Source organism: Pseudonaja textilis, chromosome Z (assembly GCF_049901715.1).
Source record: "Pseudonaja textilis isolate UNSWEBS1 chromosome Z, rPseTex1.2, whole genome shotgun sequence".
NCBI lineage: Eukaryota > Metazoa > Chordata > Lepidosauria > Squamata > Elapidae > Pseudonaja > Pseudonaja textilis.
Genome location: NC_142008.1, coordinates 88,310,105 through 88,324,025, shown reverse-complemented (window position 1 = coordinate 88,324,025; position 13,921 = coordinate 88,310,105). Strand labels below are relative to the sequence as shown.

Sequence of the window (13,921 nt, the reverse complement as noted above, 5' to 3'; positions counted from 1 at the left end):
GTTCAAGTAGACTTGACTTCTGGCAAAGCACATACACAAAACCTTGATATCTTTGGAGGTTTTTTACTATTTCTTTACTTTTAGGGTTAAAAGCAAATGGCAGGCCAAAAGTTATCCAGATGATTTTCATGCCTTAGACAGGACTCCAATTCAATTCTTCCATGGCTAGACCAAATTGGTTCTCATATCTTCTTTGATAGTTAAGATGGAAATGATGAAAAATTAGTCAATATTAATTTTCATCAGTAATATGAAAATCTGATTAACAAACTTTAGTTTGTGCAATCAACAAGTAGTTTTCTATAGCCTAAATATCAAGATTAATGCCTCATCTATTTCTCCCTTTCCACTTAAAAATTTCTAATGCCAAATAAAATACAATTCATAGAGCTGATGTTTTACATACACACACACACACACACACACACACACACATTTAGCACATTGCTAATAATAGTCATATAATTTGCAAGATTTACTATGTATAACTTTGGAAAAAAACAGACTGAAGAAAGCCTATTTCCCCAATCTTCTCTAAAAAGAGACAAATCAAACTTACAAGCCAGATTGAAAGTCCTTTTCATTGACCACAGCACAATTGGTTAAGGAGAGTTCATCTGTGGGACATCTTGCAGCTTGCATAATCTGTAAGGAAAATCAGAGACAAGAGGTCAATAATGAAGAACTAAATAGCATAAATACAAAATGGATTTAATTTTTGAAGTTCAATTTTATTTTGGAATAAAGGCAAATTCAATGTTTGCCATTTGTTTAGTATTCGTGTATTTTTGAGAACATGTGTATTTTTGAAGAGATATCATGCACCATTTACAAATAGAGCTGGCTGATTATTAGTATAAGAAACAGAAACTTGGTTCTCAGTACATCTATGCTAGAAGATAGGATGGGCTAATCAGAAAACACAATGATGCTGTATGCAGATTATATCACTACAGAATGTAAGCAGTTATGTACTTCTGGAGGAAGAAATGGTGAAGATGGCTCTGTGAAAAGTGAAGCCAACAAACCTCCAGTGAAGAACAATGAGCTGGAGCATATACCAGTTCTCTGGAACCTCCCCAGCCAGAAGTAGCCAGGAAATCACCCACAAGCACTTTACCAGGGGACTATAAGACAACTATCACTGCAGGTGTTTGAGTACTGGGAGATTAACAGGAGCACGCACAACCATTATTGGTGCCTTTTAAAAGACACTAGTTTGCAAATGTCCTTTCCTAATCATGTTCAGAAAATGTTTATTAACTATTTTTAAGCTACCAGAGACTTTCAGATCCCCAAGTCTGAAAACATTGGGTAAGTTTTCTTTCAATCCTTAATAAAGATATTTTTTAATTGAAATAAACAGGAAAAAGCTAAATAAGCCTTTGATCTGAGAAAGTTACAAATAGATTAAGGCATCAGATAAATTTGGAATAAGATTTTGGAATTAATTATAAAAAAAATCCTTCCTGTAAGAAATAGATTTGTTTGGACTTTTGTAAAGATGAGTAGTTTTAAAAATTGGTCACTATAGGGAACTAAAGATTTTAGTTAAAGGAGAAAAATACATTAGCCTGATTAACAGCTAATTAACTGGACTTATAAAATGATGCAAAACATGATAATATTGAAAATATTGAAGGACATATTTGAAAAATGGAATTGAAAATTAGTAATAATGTCAATAGCGATATTTATTTCTATGGATAGAATGTGTCCAAAAAATATTATAGAAGAAATAGCAAATGAGGAGCAGGTATTATTTGAGAAGATAAAGATAGAATAGAATGGAATGGAATGGAATAGAATTGAATTCGTTATTGGCTAAGTGTAATTGGACACACAAGGAATTTGTCTTGGTGCAAATGCTCTCAGTGTACATAAAATAAAAGATACATTCATCAAGAGTCAAGAATCAGAGTCAAAGATGGCATTGAAATTGGATCTTCAAATTACAGGCTTCAAGAAGAGTAATATAAAAAAATCATGTCTTGCTGGATAAATCAGTTGATGTTTTAAAATTAAAAGGGCAATAAACAAAGAAAGTAACCTGAATCATTTATTTATTTTCTATCTTGAAATCAAAAACATTTAACCATATGGTCTGCAAACCTCAATTGTGAAATAGTATAGCCCTGATCTCACTACGTACAACATGGGTGCTATATAAGTAAGAAAAAAAATCTGGGTCATGAGACAAGTTGCCAGAGATAATATGGGTGGGGGAGGTGGCAACAGAAGCAGGAATATGATCGAAGAAAGGAAATACCTTTAAACTACAAATATGGAGAAAGCACTAGGCAAAGTGCACAAGGAATAGTTTTACAGTTAACCCTATATCAGTTTAGCATTACATTAACATGCTAAGAGATTACACAAAGATGAAAGCAAATAACAATGACAGATGGTGCCCAGATTTACGGACAATTTTAGTATAAAGAACTAAATGATCTCGGAGCTATGCTGAGCAAGAGACAATATAGGAGGATCCATAGTTTCATCCTGAGCAATAAAAGGGAATAATTATCCTATTATTTAAGATTGTCTTCAGGATATAAATACAATTGTCCTATGTCTAACTACAATATTTGTATCTGGAACATATAATCTCTTAAGATTTAAGTACAACTAGAGTACCCAGGCCACACTAAGTCATCATTTTGAAGGTATTTTCTCTGGTGTGGTTTGAGCTGTATAAGAGTCAGAGATAGTATGATGGAGAGAGCAGCATGAGTCAAGGACATGTAGGCCAACAGTGAGGATCAGGGTGTATGTGAAAAGTGCTGCGTCAAGGAAGACATGCTGGATCAGAATAGGTACCTGGTGTATTTAAGAGGGGAAGGCTTAAGGGGAGGGCGTATTGGTTGGGGAGAGTGCAAAGGGATGCACAAAAGGTGCTGAATGAATTGGAGAAAGCTGAGGGGATAGTCTGGGATGGTGATTTGTGGGAAGGTTGCTTGAGTTGGAAAGGCTGTATAAGGCTTCCTTCCTCCCTCTCTTTCCCTCCCTTTTTTGTCTCTTCTCTTCCTAGTACGCAGGTACGAAATGGAAGAAAGTCTTAATTGTATTTTGACTAGCAAGAAATAGATACAACAGAAGAAAAGGCAATAAGGAAAACATTAGATATGTTAAAGAGAACTTCTACAATTTTACAGATAATAATATGGATAAACAAATATTTATGCATTTGATATTGCAGAAGAAAAGAAGGAACGTAAATATGTTGTTTGGAAAACTCAAGATATACAGCAAGAATAATCACATGCTGTTGACTTGAAAGAAAGACTAAAATAGTTGCCTATAAAGAAATATTTACAGTCCATTAGCATGGAGCATCTATTTTTCATTCAATCCCAGGCAGTGGTTTTGCTTTCAGAAACCTTTAATGGCTTGAAAACAGATTGGCTTAAAGGATTGGCCAGCTGTCCTTCCACTACAAGATGGTTTGCCAGCATCTACTTCAATATATTATGATGCCAAGGAAGAACCTTTTTTATTTTCCCCAATGCCTTCAGTTATTTATTTGTAAAAATGTATTTAATACTTTATTATCCCCTTAAAATAAAGAATAGACTATTTCCTGAAAACAGATAAGGTTGATTCTATTAGGGTTCCTACATTTTGTCCACACAAAGTAGGACAAAGGTATGGTTAGAGTAAAGCTACATAGTGAATGTCATTACTGTAAATAAAGTTACTGTTTATCATTGTGAATTGTTTATATTGTTGATTCTAGAGTTACATTCTTAATCTGTAGTATTATGTTGAAATGACTGCTTTGTATATTTTTCTAAGGAACACATCACATTTATTGTCACCTAATGTTTATCATGATACAGAATGCAAATAGAGGCACAATAAAATAATGAGGTGAAAAAAATTCTAAAGTAGATAATCCCGAATATTCATTCATTCCTTTTTGCATCTAGACCCCACCATATGAAACAGCAGCAACAATACTTGCCTCAAAACTCTCATTCTCCCCACCAAAGCAGGACCCCCTAAACTGTTTCTATACTGCAGAAGCAGCTCTCATCTGCGACGAAGTGAAGTACTGCATTCTGTATTAATTGTACTTTTCAGGTAATCTTCAACATCTTTAAATAAGATGATGATGATGATGATGATGATATCCATTTAGTCATGTCCAACTCTTCACAATTCTATAGTCCAGATCTCTCCATATCTTCTGATCTTCAATTACTTCTTTAAGTTTTTCTATGGTCTGGTTAGTGTCAGCTTTGATGGTGTCTGGCCACTATGTTCTTTGGCGGCCTGGTTTACTTTTACCATTAATTCTTTCAAGCATAATTGCTTTCTCCAGTGAATTCCCCTGCATGACATGGCTAAATGACATGCAGTTTATGATTTCAGTGACATGCCTGGTGTTATAACCTCCAGTACTTGCTTGTCAGTCATCTTTGCTATCGAAGGAATATGTAGGAGCCTTCTCCAGCACCACAGCTCAAACAAATCAATTTTTTTCCTATCTTATTTTTTAAGGTCTTTCAAAGCCATAGCTAGCTATGGGAACACAATAAAGCTGATTAACCTACATTTGGTTGCCAGGCTGATGTTCTTGCTTTTCCATGTTTGGCTCATCTTCATCATTGCTGTATGGCCCAGTGAAATCCGGTCTTTTATTTCTGGGCTGTATTCATCACTGAGTGATCTTGAAACCTAGGAAAGTGAATTTTTCCATGCATTCTACCTCTTCACCATTAATTTATATTTTAATGTTTCCATTCCTTGCAGTTATCATGAGCTTCGTCTTTTTGATGTTTAGAAAGAGACCAAAATTCTCACTGCTTTATTAATCCACACCTTTATTCACAAGGTCTCTAAGACCTCCTGCTTGAAAAACATGGCTGCAACTTGCACAGAAAACAAAACTAGGTAAAATCTCTCCAGGTCATGATCAGGAAAGTTCAAGCCAGAAATCTGTTGCTTTCTAAACTTGATGCCATTCCATTTTGTTTACAGATCTCATCATTCTGAGCCTATATATTAAGGATATAAGGAAACTGGAATTATGATCCAAAAGATCTGGAAGACACTAGGTTAGGGAAGCTTGCACAGCCATGATACTTTTGATTACTCTTATTTTGACCCTGATAGAGCTAATTGTCCATATAATGTATATTTAATGCATAAAATCTGAAGCAATGGAGTCTATACACAGAGATGTAAACAAGGGCTCTAGGAAAATGAGGAAGACTAGTTTGGGTGTAACAGAATGTCAACAATCTTCACTTCTTATTTGCTAGGCTGGTTAAAACTACAATTCAAGATGTTACAAGACATTCATATTCCATTTACTCTTCGAATACATCCATCCATATTTGAAGAAACATATTATAACTGTTTAAATAGATGTATTTAAAAAATCACATTTCTACTAGGATGATGAAGCAGAATCTGCTCAGCTTATGGCAAGCCTACATGTCCTTTGGATTTCCTTTCCAGAATGACTAGTGCTGATTTATATGGCAAATAGCCAGACCAAATATTTTGGTATTGTGAGTCCACTTTCTTTAAACTTAAACAAACACAGCATTGCTGCTATATGTATCTTTTCAAACTTTTTACACAATTTGAATAGCACTCAAATCCTTTCCAGTCACCCTTTTTGTTGCTTTATCCAATCTTGCTGGACATCCTTTAAAAATGAAAGCTCCCAGAGTATTTTATGAGTTGATTTATAACTGAATGATGAATAAAATTCTATAGCTATCAATCCTCACGGTCATTATGATTTTGAGATTGATAAAACATTTTTGCACATCCTCTTTGCTCTTAATGTTCAATGTACAGTCCACTGCAACCCACCTCTGTAAAAGCACCACAACCTCCTCCCTAGTCAGTCTGACCAACCACATCCATCTTCTCTGCTCTACTTCGCTGCATGCTCTAACCAGCAGCTCTTTCATGAGAATGGGTTAGGGATGAAAAGTGGTTCACGAACCATACAAAGATAATACAGGTACCAATGTGAACATTAAAAATGACAGCAATAGACTTGAGGTAGTTATCAGCTGTTGAAGCTTTATATGCTATATTAAGTGCACTGTGGTCTTAGAAAAAACAATAACAAAAGAAAAAGAAAAAAAGAAAATTGGAATAGCAAATATGATGGATGTTCATTACACTGGAAATCCACATGCTCCAGCGCTCAGTATTAAGCAATTTTACTGAAGAAAATTCTTGACCAGCATAGTGTGCTAAGAATCATTGTTCTCATGGCTTGAAATACATAAAATAATAAAGGGACAAAAACTACAAAAGATATCCTTGTTTCATTGGGTGATCACATTTTTGTTGAGAAATTAAAATTAACTAAGTTTGACATCAAAAATTTCAGCCCAAAATTAAGTATTTATCTTGAATGGGAAAGAAACAAAGTATTGGTAGTTTTTGTTTGAATGCCAGTTCCTACTGAAGTCAATAAAATATTGCCACTGGCATATTATACAACATTTTCACACTAGTGTTTCTAATTCCCATGTGAGTATCACCATTTTTTCAAGCCACAGAATCTTGAATAGACCATATGTCTAAGTCAAACAGTGCTCTATCCAATGACTCTCTGAACATATGAAGTCATAAAAAATCCCTCACACAATATGCAATATAAAACAAGTTCAGATGTTCTCCCTTACAATGAGAAACCACTGCAGAAAAGAAAACATCCAAGTTGTCTTCCACCATTTTCTTCACTGCAGTTAAAAGCCTCCAATGAAGTGGCAGTATATTAATAAAAGTGGGAGGATACTGAGGAGTTAATTCTCAAAACCAGCCAACATCTTGTGACTGTATAGATTGGGGCTGGTTCTGAACTTGTTCAATGTTCTTATGTGAAAGTGTACTAAGATTACAAAGCTCAAGAAACAGATTTTTTACTATTAATTATTAGGATATTCAAACATGCACTGGCATAATGTCTAGATTTTAAATAAAATTAGATATCTAATTTCTACATTTTTTCATACTGTAACTAAACTCATTTTTTTTTGTATAGGTTTGTATATTATGTTTACTACTATAGTACTTCCTGAAGCTGTCTGGATATACAGAGAATGAGAAAATTATTCTGCTAGGATCCTAAGTCAACACTGTCCTTTTCCAAGTAGAAGTACTGTAGCCAAAGTCTAAGGTTTGGTGATGTTTAAAACCATCTCTGAAAGGAAAGACCACCTTACATAATGATCCTTTTTCCAATATAACCCATTTTTGTTGCATTCCTAGTTCTAAGAAACGCAGTGTTGGACATAAATAAAATTAGTCACTGGAAAATGAAGCAGTAGTCGTTCTCAGTAGTTAACAGCATCAACTGTAGAATCTGAAGGCAGAGTGCTCTATCGCTAGCCAAATACATTGCAGTAAAAGTGTGAACTGCATCGACAGCTTGACACTCCTACCTTTTCACCCACCAGATCCTCCTGTTCCAAATGGAGGAAGTAACACAACAAGAGCTAATTCCTGGGAGGCCACCAATGAATGAATATCTGTTACACAGAGAAACATTTCAGAACTGATAGTGAAACCTTCCCTGTCTGTGTAATTCCTTATTTAAGAGTAACGAACGTAGGAGAAAAGGAAGTTTTTGTCAAGTTTTATTTAAAAAAACAAACAAACCACCCATCTGTTTCAAGAACCTGGAAATGAGGTTTGCCCTCCGTTTTGCTCCCCTTGTAGGTTCACTGCAGTGATCTGAACCTACGAAATGGGAGGGGGAGAAATGTGCTAAAGGCTGGTGAAGAGATGCTACTTAATGACTCACTGTGATGGTTCTTAAAGAGGAAGCGCAGATAGATAGTACATGCATTTATTTTGCGGTTGTTATTTTCATCTACGGAATTTGTCCAGGGTTATTAAACAAACCCCACTTTAAACGACGGGAGGATCGTGGTGTAATCGAAGATCTCCCTATCAATCCCTTAATTAATTTGGAGGAGAGCGATTACCACTACCCCATAAATCCTTCAAACAGGCTGTGATGCAGACTCGGTCCTGCCGGTCCAACTACAAAAAGGCAAAAACACCACTCTATCAGAGAAGAGGGAAACAGAGTTCTTAAAATAATTCGGCCTTAATAATTTGGGAAAGAAAAGGGAGGGCAGAAGGTGTCTTGCTGACACGTCACTGCCCCCGCCTTCAGTCATTCATCGGCACACTCACCCGGGCCGCCATCTTGCTGTTCCGCAGCCGAAGACGCGACTGACAGGAGATGTGAAGACACCAAGCGCGAAACTGCCGAGGAGGGGCGGGAGGAAACAGTTACATCACTTGCAAGAGGCGTGGTCAATATGCCTCCCTCCCACTTCCGGTCTTTCCTGCTTTTCTCGTTCCTGTGTTCATGGGGAACCAGGGAGGATGAGCGTTTGCATTGCTGGATGACGCCTGTAAAATATTCTTTCTGGTTAGACACACGACTGCCGTATAGAAGAGGGTAGCGAATGTTTGTTTGGCCTCTTAGAGAATTGTTCCCAGTTTAAAGCAAGGGTAGGCAATCGTCAAGATGAACATTAATGGGAAGCTTTGCGAGATTTTATTAAATGCTGTAATCTTGCAGATAAGCCTAAGGTTTTTCTACCGGCAATGCTCATGGCTACTTCATAAGCTGAGAGAATGAAGAAGGCTTAGAAAATCTATCTATTGTAGCTTCTTACAGTACATATAAACGATGGAGCCATAACCATAAGTTTATTTCTGCATCCATAGTGGAAATTTATTTTTTAAATATACATTTAAAACAAACAACTCTAAAAACAAGCATAATTGACTTTAACTTGTTTTAAAAATCTTTGAGAAGAATAAGCAATATTTGAGCCATTCAAACCATCGAGGAGGACAGTATACCAAAAGTAGAAGCGGCTGAGCCTGTCACTGGATCCATGGTTTGAAAAGTGACAAGACCCTTCATAGACCCCCTATAATATTCTTGGATTAAGTGGGTAGATTCTGTGCTATCAAAGAAAGAAACAGTTTATGTTGAACCAAACCATGAAGATTTTGAATAAACATGGAAACATCTTTTCTTCAGCCCATTTTGCTGCAGAGAGTGATCTCAGAGCAACTAATTCAACAGCACCAATACAACTAAGGATGCATGCCCTGACCTGTAGTTATAGACAATAGGATGCTCATGTAATATATTTTAAAGTGTTTCAAAAGATCAAGAAGCACGGGAATACAAGGCTGCACCACCCACATGGCCCGCGGGACATCTTCCCACCCACTCACTCCTTACCTGGCAAACTTGCTTGCTAAATTGCTATTTTTCCATTTTTTCCCCAACCATCAGCTTTTCTGCTATGCCGGGAGATTTAGATTAGCTAGAAAGCAGGAAACCATTGGATGTATTGCTTTCAGCTAATCTTTAGATCTTCAGTTCCGCTTCCTACTTTCCTTAGGACTGAAACTTTTATTATTCATTGCAGACTCAGGTAGCCGATGTCAGAAAGATAGATCTCTGAATGAATCTGTGATTCTGTGAGCAACTCAATCTGCCTGACTGCTTTGCCTGATTTTAAGTAAAAGTTGCTCTTTTCTTATAAAAAAATCAGTATTTACATACATGGTGTGTTGTGAGTTAATTTTGTGAGATTGCTTGCTTGCAGATTTTATGGCAGAAAGATAGATCTCTGAGTAATGTGATTCTGTGAGCAATTCAATCTGCCTGCTTTTGGATAAAAGTTGCTCGTTTTTAAATAAAAAATTCAATACATAAATATTTATAATATTTACAGACAAGCCATGCCCAGCCAGTCACAGCCAGACCACCAAGCCACACCCACAAATTAGGCCATGCCCACAGAACTGGTTAAGACATTTGAATCACACCCTTGCCTCTGTGTATTTGTGGAGTGGGGGAGAGAGGGAGAGAAAGGTTAGATCAGATCTCTCTCTCTCTCTCTCTCACCAACATCAGCAAGCCACCGTTAGTCAAAATTCATATTAGTGGTCCCTGGAATTTAAAATTATGAGTTTGGTGGTCCCTGAAGTCCAAAAAGTTGGCGACCCTTGTTCTACAACTTATTGAATCTCTAAAGACCTATATAAAGGTCCTTCTTTAAGACTTCAGCTACAAATACCAATCATTCCAGATATTATTTTAACTAAACTGATTCAGCTAGCAGTTCCTGACCACACTTGTATATGGATCATAAGCTTTCTTACAGACAGGAAGCAGCAGGTGAAGCACCCCGAGCCAGTTTGGCTTTGGGGCTAAGCCACCCCATAGAGGTGGTGAAGACGGGGGAGACTCCGGCAGGGTTGAGGAAAGCTGCATCTTTCCTCCTCAGCTGGCTAAACTCCCTTTCCCAAAGGCGGTAGAGCGGCAGTCAGAAATGGCCGCCTCAAAGAAGCACTCAGCCGGAAAAGAAAGTGCAGGAGGAAGTTAAGAAGTGAAAGTTTTGGCTGACCAGAATAAGAAGCAACAACTGAGGTACCCTGGAATTTAAATCTTATAAAAGATACATCGCTCCCAAAGAAGATTCGGAAGCAGTGAATGAAAGTGAAAAGGGAAAGTTTTTTTCTCACTCTCCTTCCTTACGTTGACAGCAGATGAATGAGAAATCGGAAAAACCCACTTTGGCACCAACAGGTAATTAAACTGGAAAATTAAATGCCAAGGGGACAATAAAGATTTCTGAACACTTAAAAAACTTTTTTTTGCTGTAAGTGGGAAGGGAGAGGAAAAGAATAAGAGCAAGATTTGGCTGGAGGAGGCTGCTTGAAATTTAAAAGAATCTAAAGTTGAATCGTAATAAGACTTCTAAAAGATACATTTTAACTGGAACTTTGTAACTAAATAGTAACCCCAGGAAGAGAAAGTGAAAAAAGAAAGAGTTGAATGAAACAGCTTGTGTGTATTTGGATTGTCTGGTGACTTTGGGACTTCTGGAAATTATATTTGAATGATTAAAAACAATTGGGTGGTTGTTTAATTTTTTTTTTACAATGGCATCACTTGTGGATGAACTGAAAATGGAATTTAAAAAATATAAAGAAGAGGAACAAGACGGGAAGGGCTCTTTTCACTCGATTTTTCATTTCTTAGAAATGGCGATCTGTACCTATGAGAAACTATAAGAAAAGACTGTGCAACAAGAAGATTGGGACAAAGAAGAAGCCATTTTTAATGAACAACTAACTTTATCTGGGGAAGAAAGGGGAAAAGGGGGAAAGAGAATGGAGAATTTAAGACCTAAAAAAACAACCAAAAAAGGGGAAAATAAGGTGAAAAGTGAATATAATGTCAGAAAGCAACAGAAAAGGGGAACACAGAAGAGGGAAATGGAGGTGGAGAGACAAGGGGGTAAAAAAGGTAGAGTGAAGAAGCAAGGGAGGAAGGAAGGGAAGAGAAGCTACAAAGATTTGGAGCAAGATGTAAAGAAACAGGACTTATTCAGAGATAATAGGTAAAAATATAACTGAAAATGAGATTCTGAAAAGGTACATAAGACTGTATTGTTATACTTGTATTAGAAATAATGTTAGAAAATTGGAACAACATATGATTAAAAAATGGGATAAAATACTCAGTGTAATTTAGTGAAACCTTTTTGAACAAAATAAATGAAATGAAATAAATGAGAGAATTGAATTAGGAAGGAATGGGAACATTTTAATTACACAAAGTTTTAAAAAATTAGTGAAATGGGGGGGAAGTAACCACGCAAAATTTATAAGTGTTCCCATAGAAGCATGATACCTATTTGAAAAGTAATGTGTAAAATGTTTAAGATTTAAATGAATATTAATTTTAACGATAGAGTTGAATTGGTATGGATTGTTGTTTTAATTATATATTTATAATTTCTTCTTTTCTTAAAATATAGTGTGTAGCTTTAGAATGTACTAAGCAGAATCCGAATGAAAGTTATGTACTATATTAAGTGTTATAATTTTAGGGGAAAGATATAAAGGCATCATACTCCAATCAGTGATTGCAGGAGAAATTTTGTTTTAATGAGAAAAGATAATAGACAGCTGAAACAGGACAGACAAAGGATATAAGTATAATGATTTAAACTGAGATGAAATAAATAAATTAGAATTAAGAGAGTTAAAAGAGGGGAGAAGCTATATAGAAAATGTAGAATGGTAATAAGATATGGAATGGTATATAAAAATGAGCATGAACTTGAATTTGTGTCTGTACGAAAAGATGTAACCCGGGATCAAGCTGCTTTCAAAAAAGATGTTTTATGTTTTCATGTTTTGTTTGTTTATGTTTGTTTTTTAAAAATCAATAATTTTTTTTGGGGGGGGGGGGGAGACTTTAAATGGACACCTAACATCAAAAATGTCGTCAAAAAAGCACAACAAAGAATATTCTTGCACCAACTCAGAAAGCTCACACTGCCCAAAAAACTGCTGATACGGGTCTACAAAGAGATTGCTGAGTCTGTCATTTGCATCTCGATTACTGTTTTGGCACTGCAACCAAACAAGACAGACACAGACTCCAAGGGATAATTAGAACTGCAGAAAAAGGAATTGCTATCAGCCTACCTTCTAACAAGGACCTGTATATTGCCCAAGCTAGAAGAAGGGTTTTGAAAATATCAACAGATCCCTCACATCCTGGACATAAACTTCCCTCAAGACAATGCTATATAGAGCAGTGGCTTGGGGACCACATGTGGTCCACAGAGAAATGTCCCCCAAAGCATTCCCCCCAAAGCAATTAATCCAGGCTGCATGGGAACACAAGCCTGCGCCATCCACATGGCCAGCCCACCCGCTGGCCCCCACTCTTTCACCAAGTGCAAACCTTACCTTGAGTAGAGCCATGTGAGCTGGAACAGGAATGTAAGACCAATGGCGAGGGAGGGAAATCCGCTTGCTGACATTGGTGGGAAAGTTGGTCCCATACTCCAAAGCTGCAGTAGTCACAAGACTGGCCCTTTGGTCATCCCGGACAACTCCTCCAGTCCGTGGCAGGTCGGTGCACCCGGGTGGAGGAGCAGCTGCTCCAGGATGTCTAAAGGGCCAGTCCTGTGACTACTGCAGCTCTGGTATATGGGACCGAATTTCCCACCAATGTCAGCAAGTCATCGTCAAAATTATGAGTTTGGTGGTCCCTGAGGTCCAAAAGGTTGGCGACCCCTGATATAGAGCATTGCTTGCCAAAGTAACTAGACACAAGAACAGTCATCCCCCCACCACCACTAAACAACTAATTCCCACAACACTATCAAACTACCAAGTAGGCTATATTACCATTCTTCTAAACTTTCTTATAATTTATTCTTTACCTTCTTATGGCTTTGTTTCTTGTATCTTACAATTTATACTAATTGTTTTATTTAATATCTTAGTATTGGAAGAAATGTTCATCTGGGTTCAGTTCCAAGTGGGAAGAAAGACAATGGAAACATGAAGAGTGCTTGGAAAGATGGCTTAATAGTTGACACGACTACATGGTTGCGGTCTTGGGCAAAATTGAGCACATGAGTGTGTGTGTGTGTGTGTGTGTGTGTGTGTGTGTGTGTAAGAGAGAGAGAGAGAGAGAGAGATACCTTCTCTTGGTCTTTGATCTTGCTTCCAGTTCCTATGGCATGAAATGATCCTGATTGATTATTAGGCTCCCATGGGACCATGCAGAAGTAACTTTGTAGGTTCTCTTGAATCCCAGGCTTGGTTGAACCTTGCTGGGTGATGTAATAAAGAGGCTTTGGGCGATTCCTATTATGGCTTAATGGTTTTGTCCTGGTTTGGATCTGAGTGAGAGCTAATCCTATCACCCTGGAGCTGGAGGCCTTTTGTCTTATAGATAAAATGGCCCAGTCTTTTGTCTTCTAGATAAGCTGGCACCAAAATATCTGCCAGAGCTGAGTTTCTGTGTCCTTTGAGATTTCTCTTTCTGTTTTAGGGGAAATATTCTGCCTTTTTAATATTTTGTAGAATATTT

General features: G+C 37.0%; 1 protein-coding gene across 5 annotated transcripts in view; it reads right to left on the bottom strand.

Moving 5' to 3' along the window:
* The window catches only part of NSF (N-ethylmaleimide sensitive factor, vesicle fusing ATPase), a 71,904-nt gene extending 63,612 nt beyond the window's left edge, over nt 1–8,292 (bottom strand). For 3 of the 5 annotated variants that reach the window (XM_026718224.2, XM_026718223.2, XM_087915549.1), the window contains exons 1-2: nt 8,179–8,292; nt 560–645 (exon numbers count right to left, since the gene is read on the bottom strand). In XM_026718224.2, coding sequence (XP_026574009.2) covers nt 560–645; nt 8,179–8,190 — 98 coding nt within the window. In that variant the 5' untranslated portion in view covers nt 8,191–8,292. The remainder of the gene's footprint in view (nt 1–559; nt 646–8,178) is intronic. The other 2 variants (XM_087915550.1, XM_087915551.1) reach the window with 1 other exon arrangement.
* Nucleotides 8,293–13,921: the final 5,629 nt, after the last annotated feature.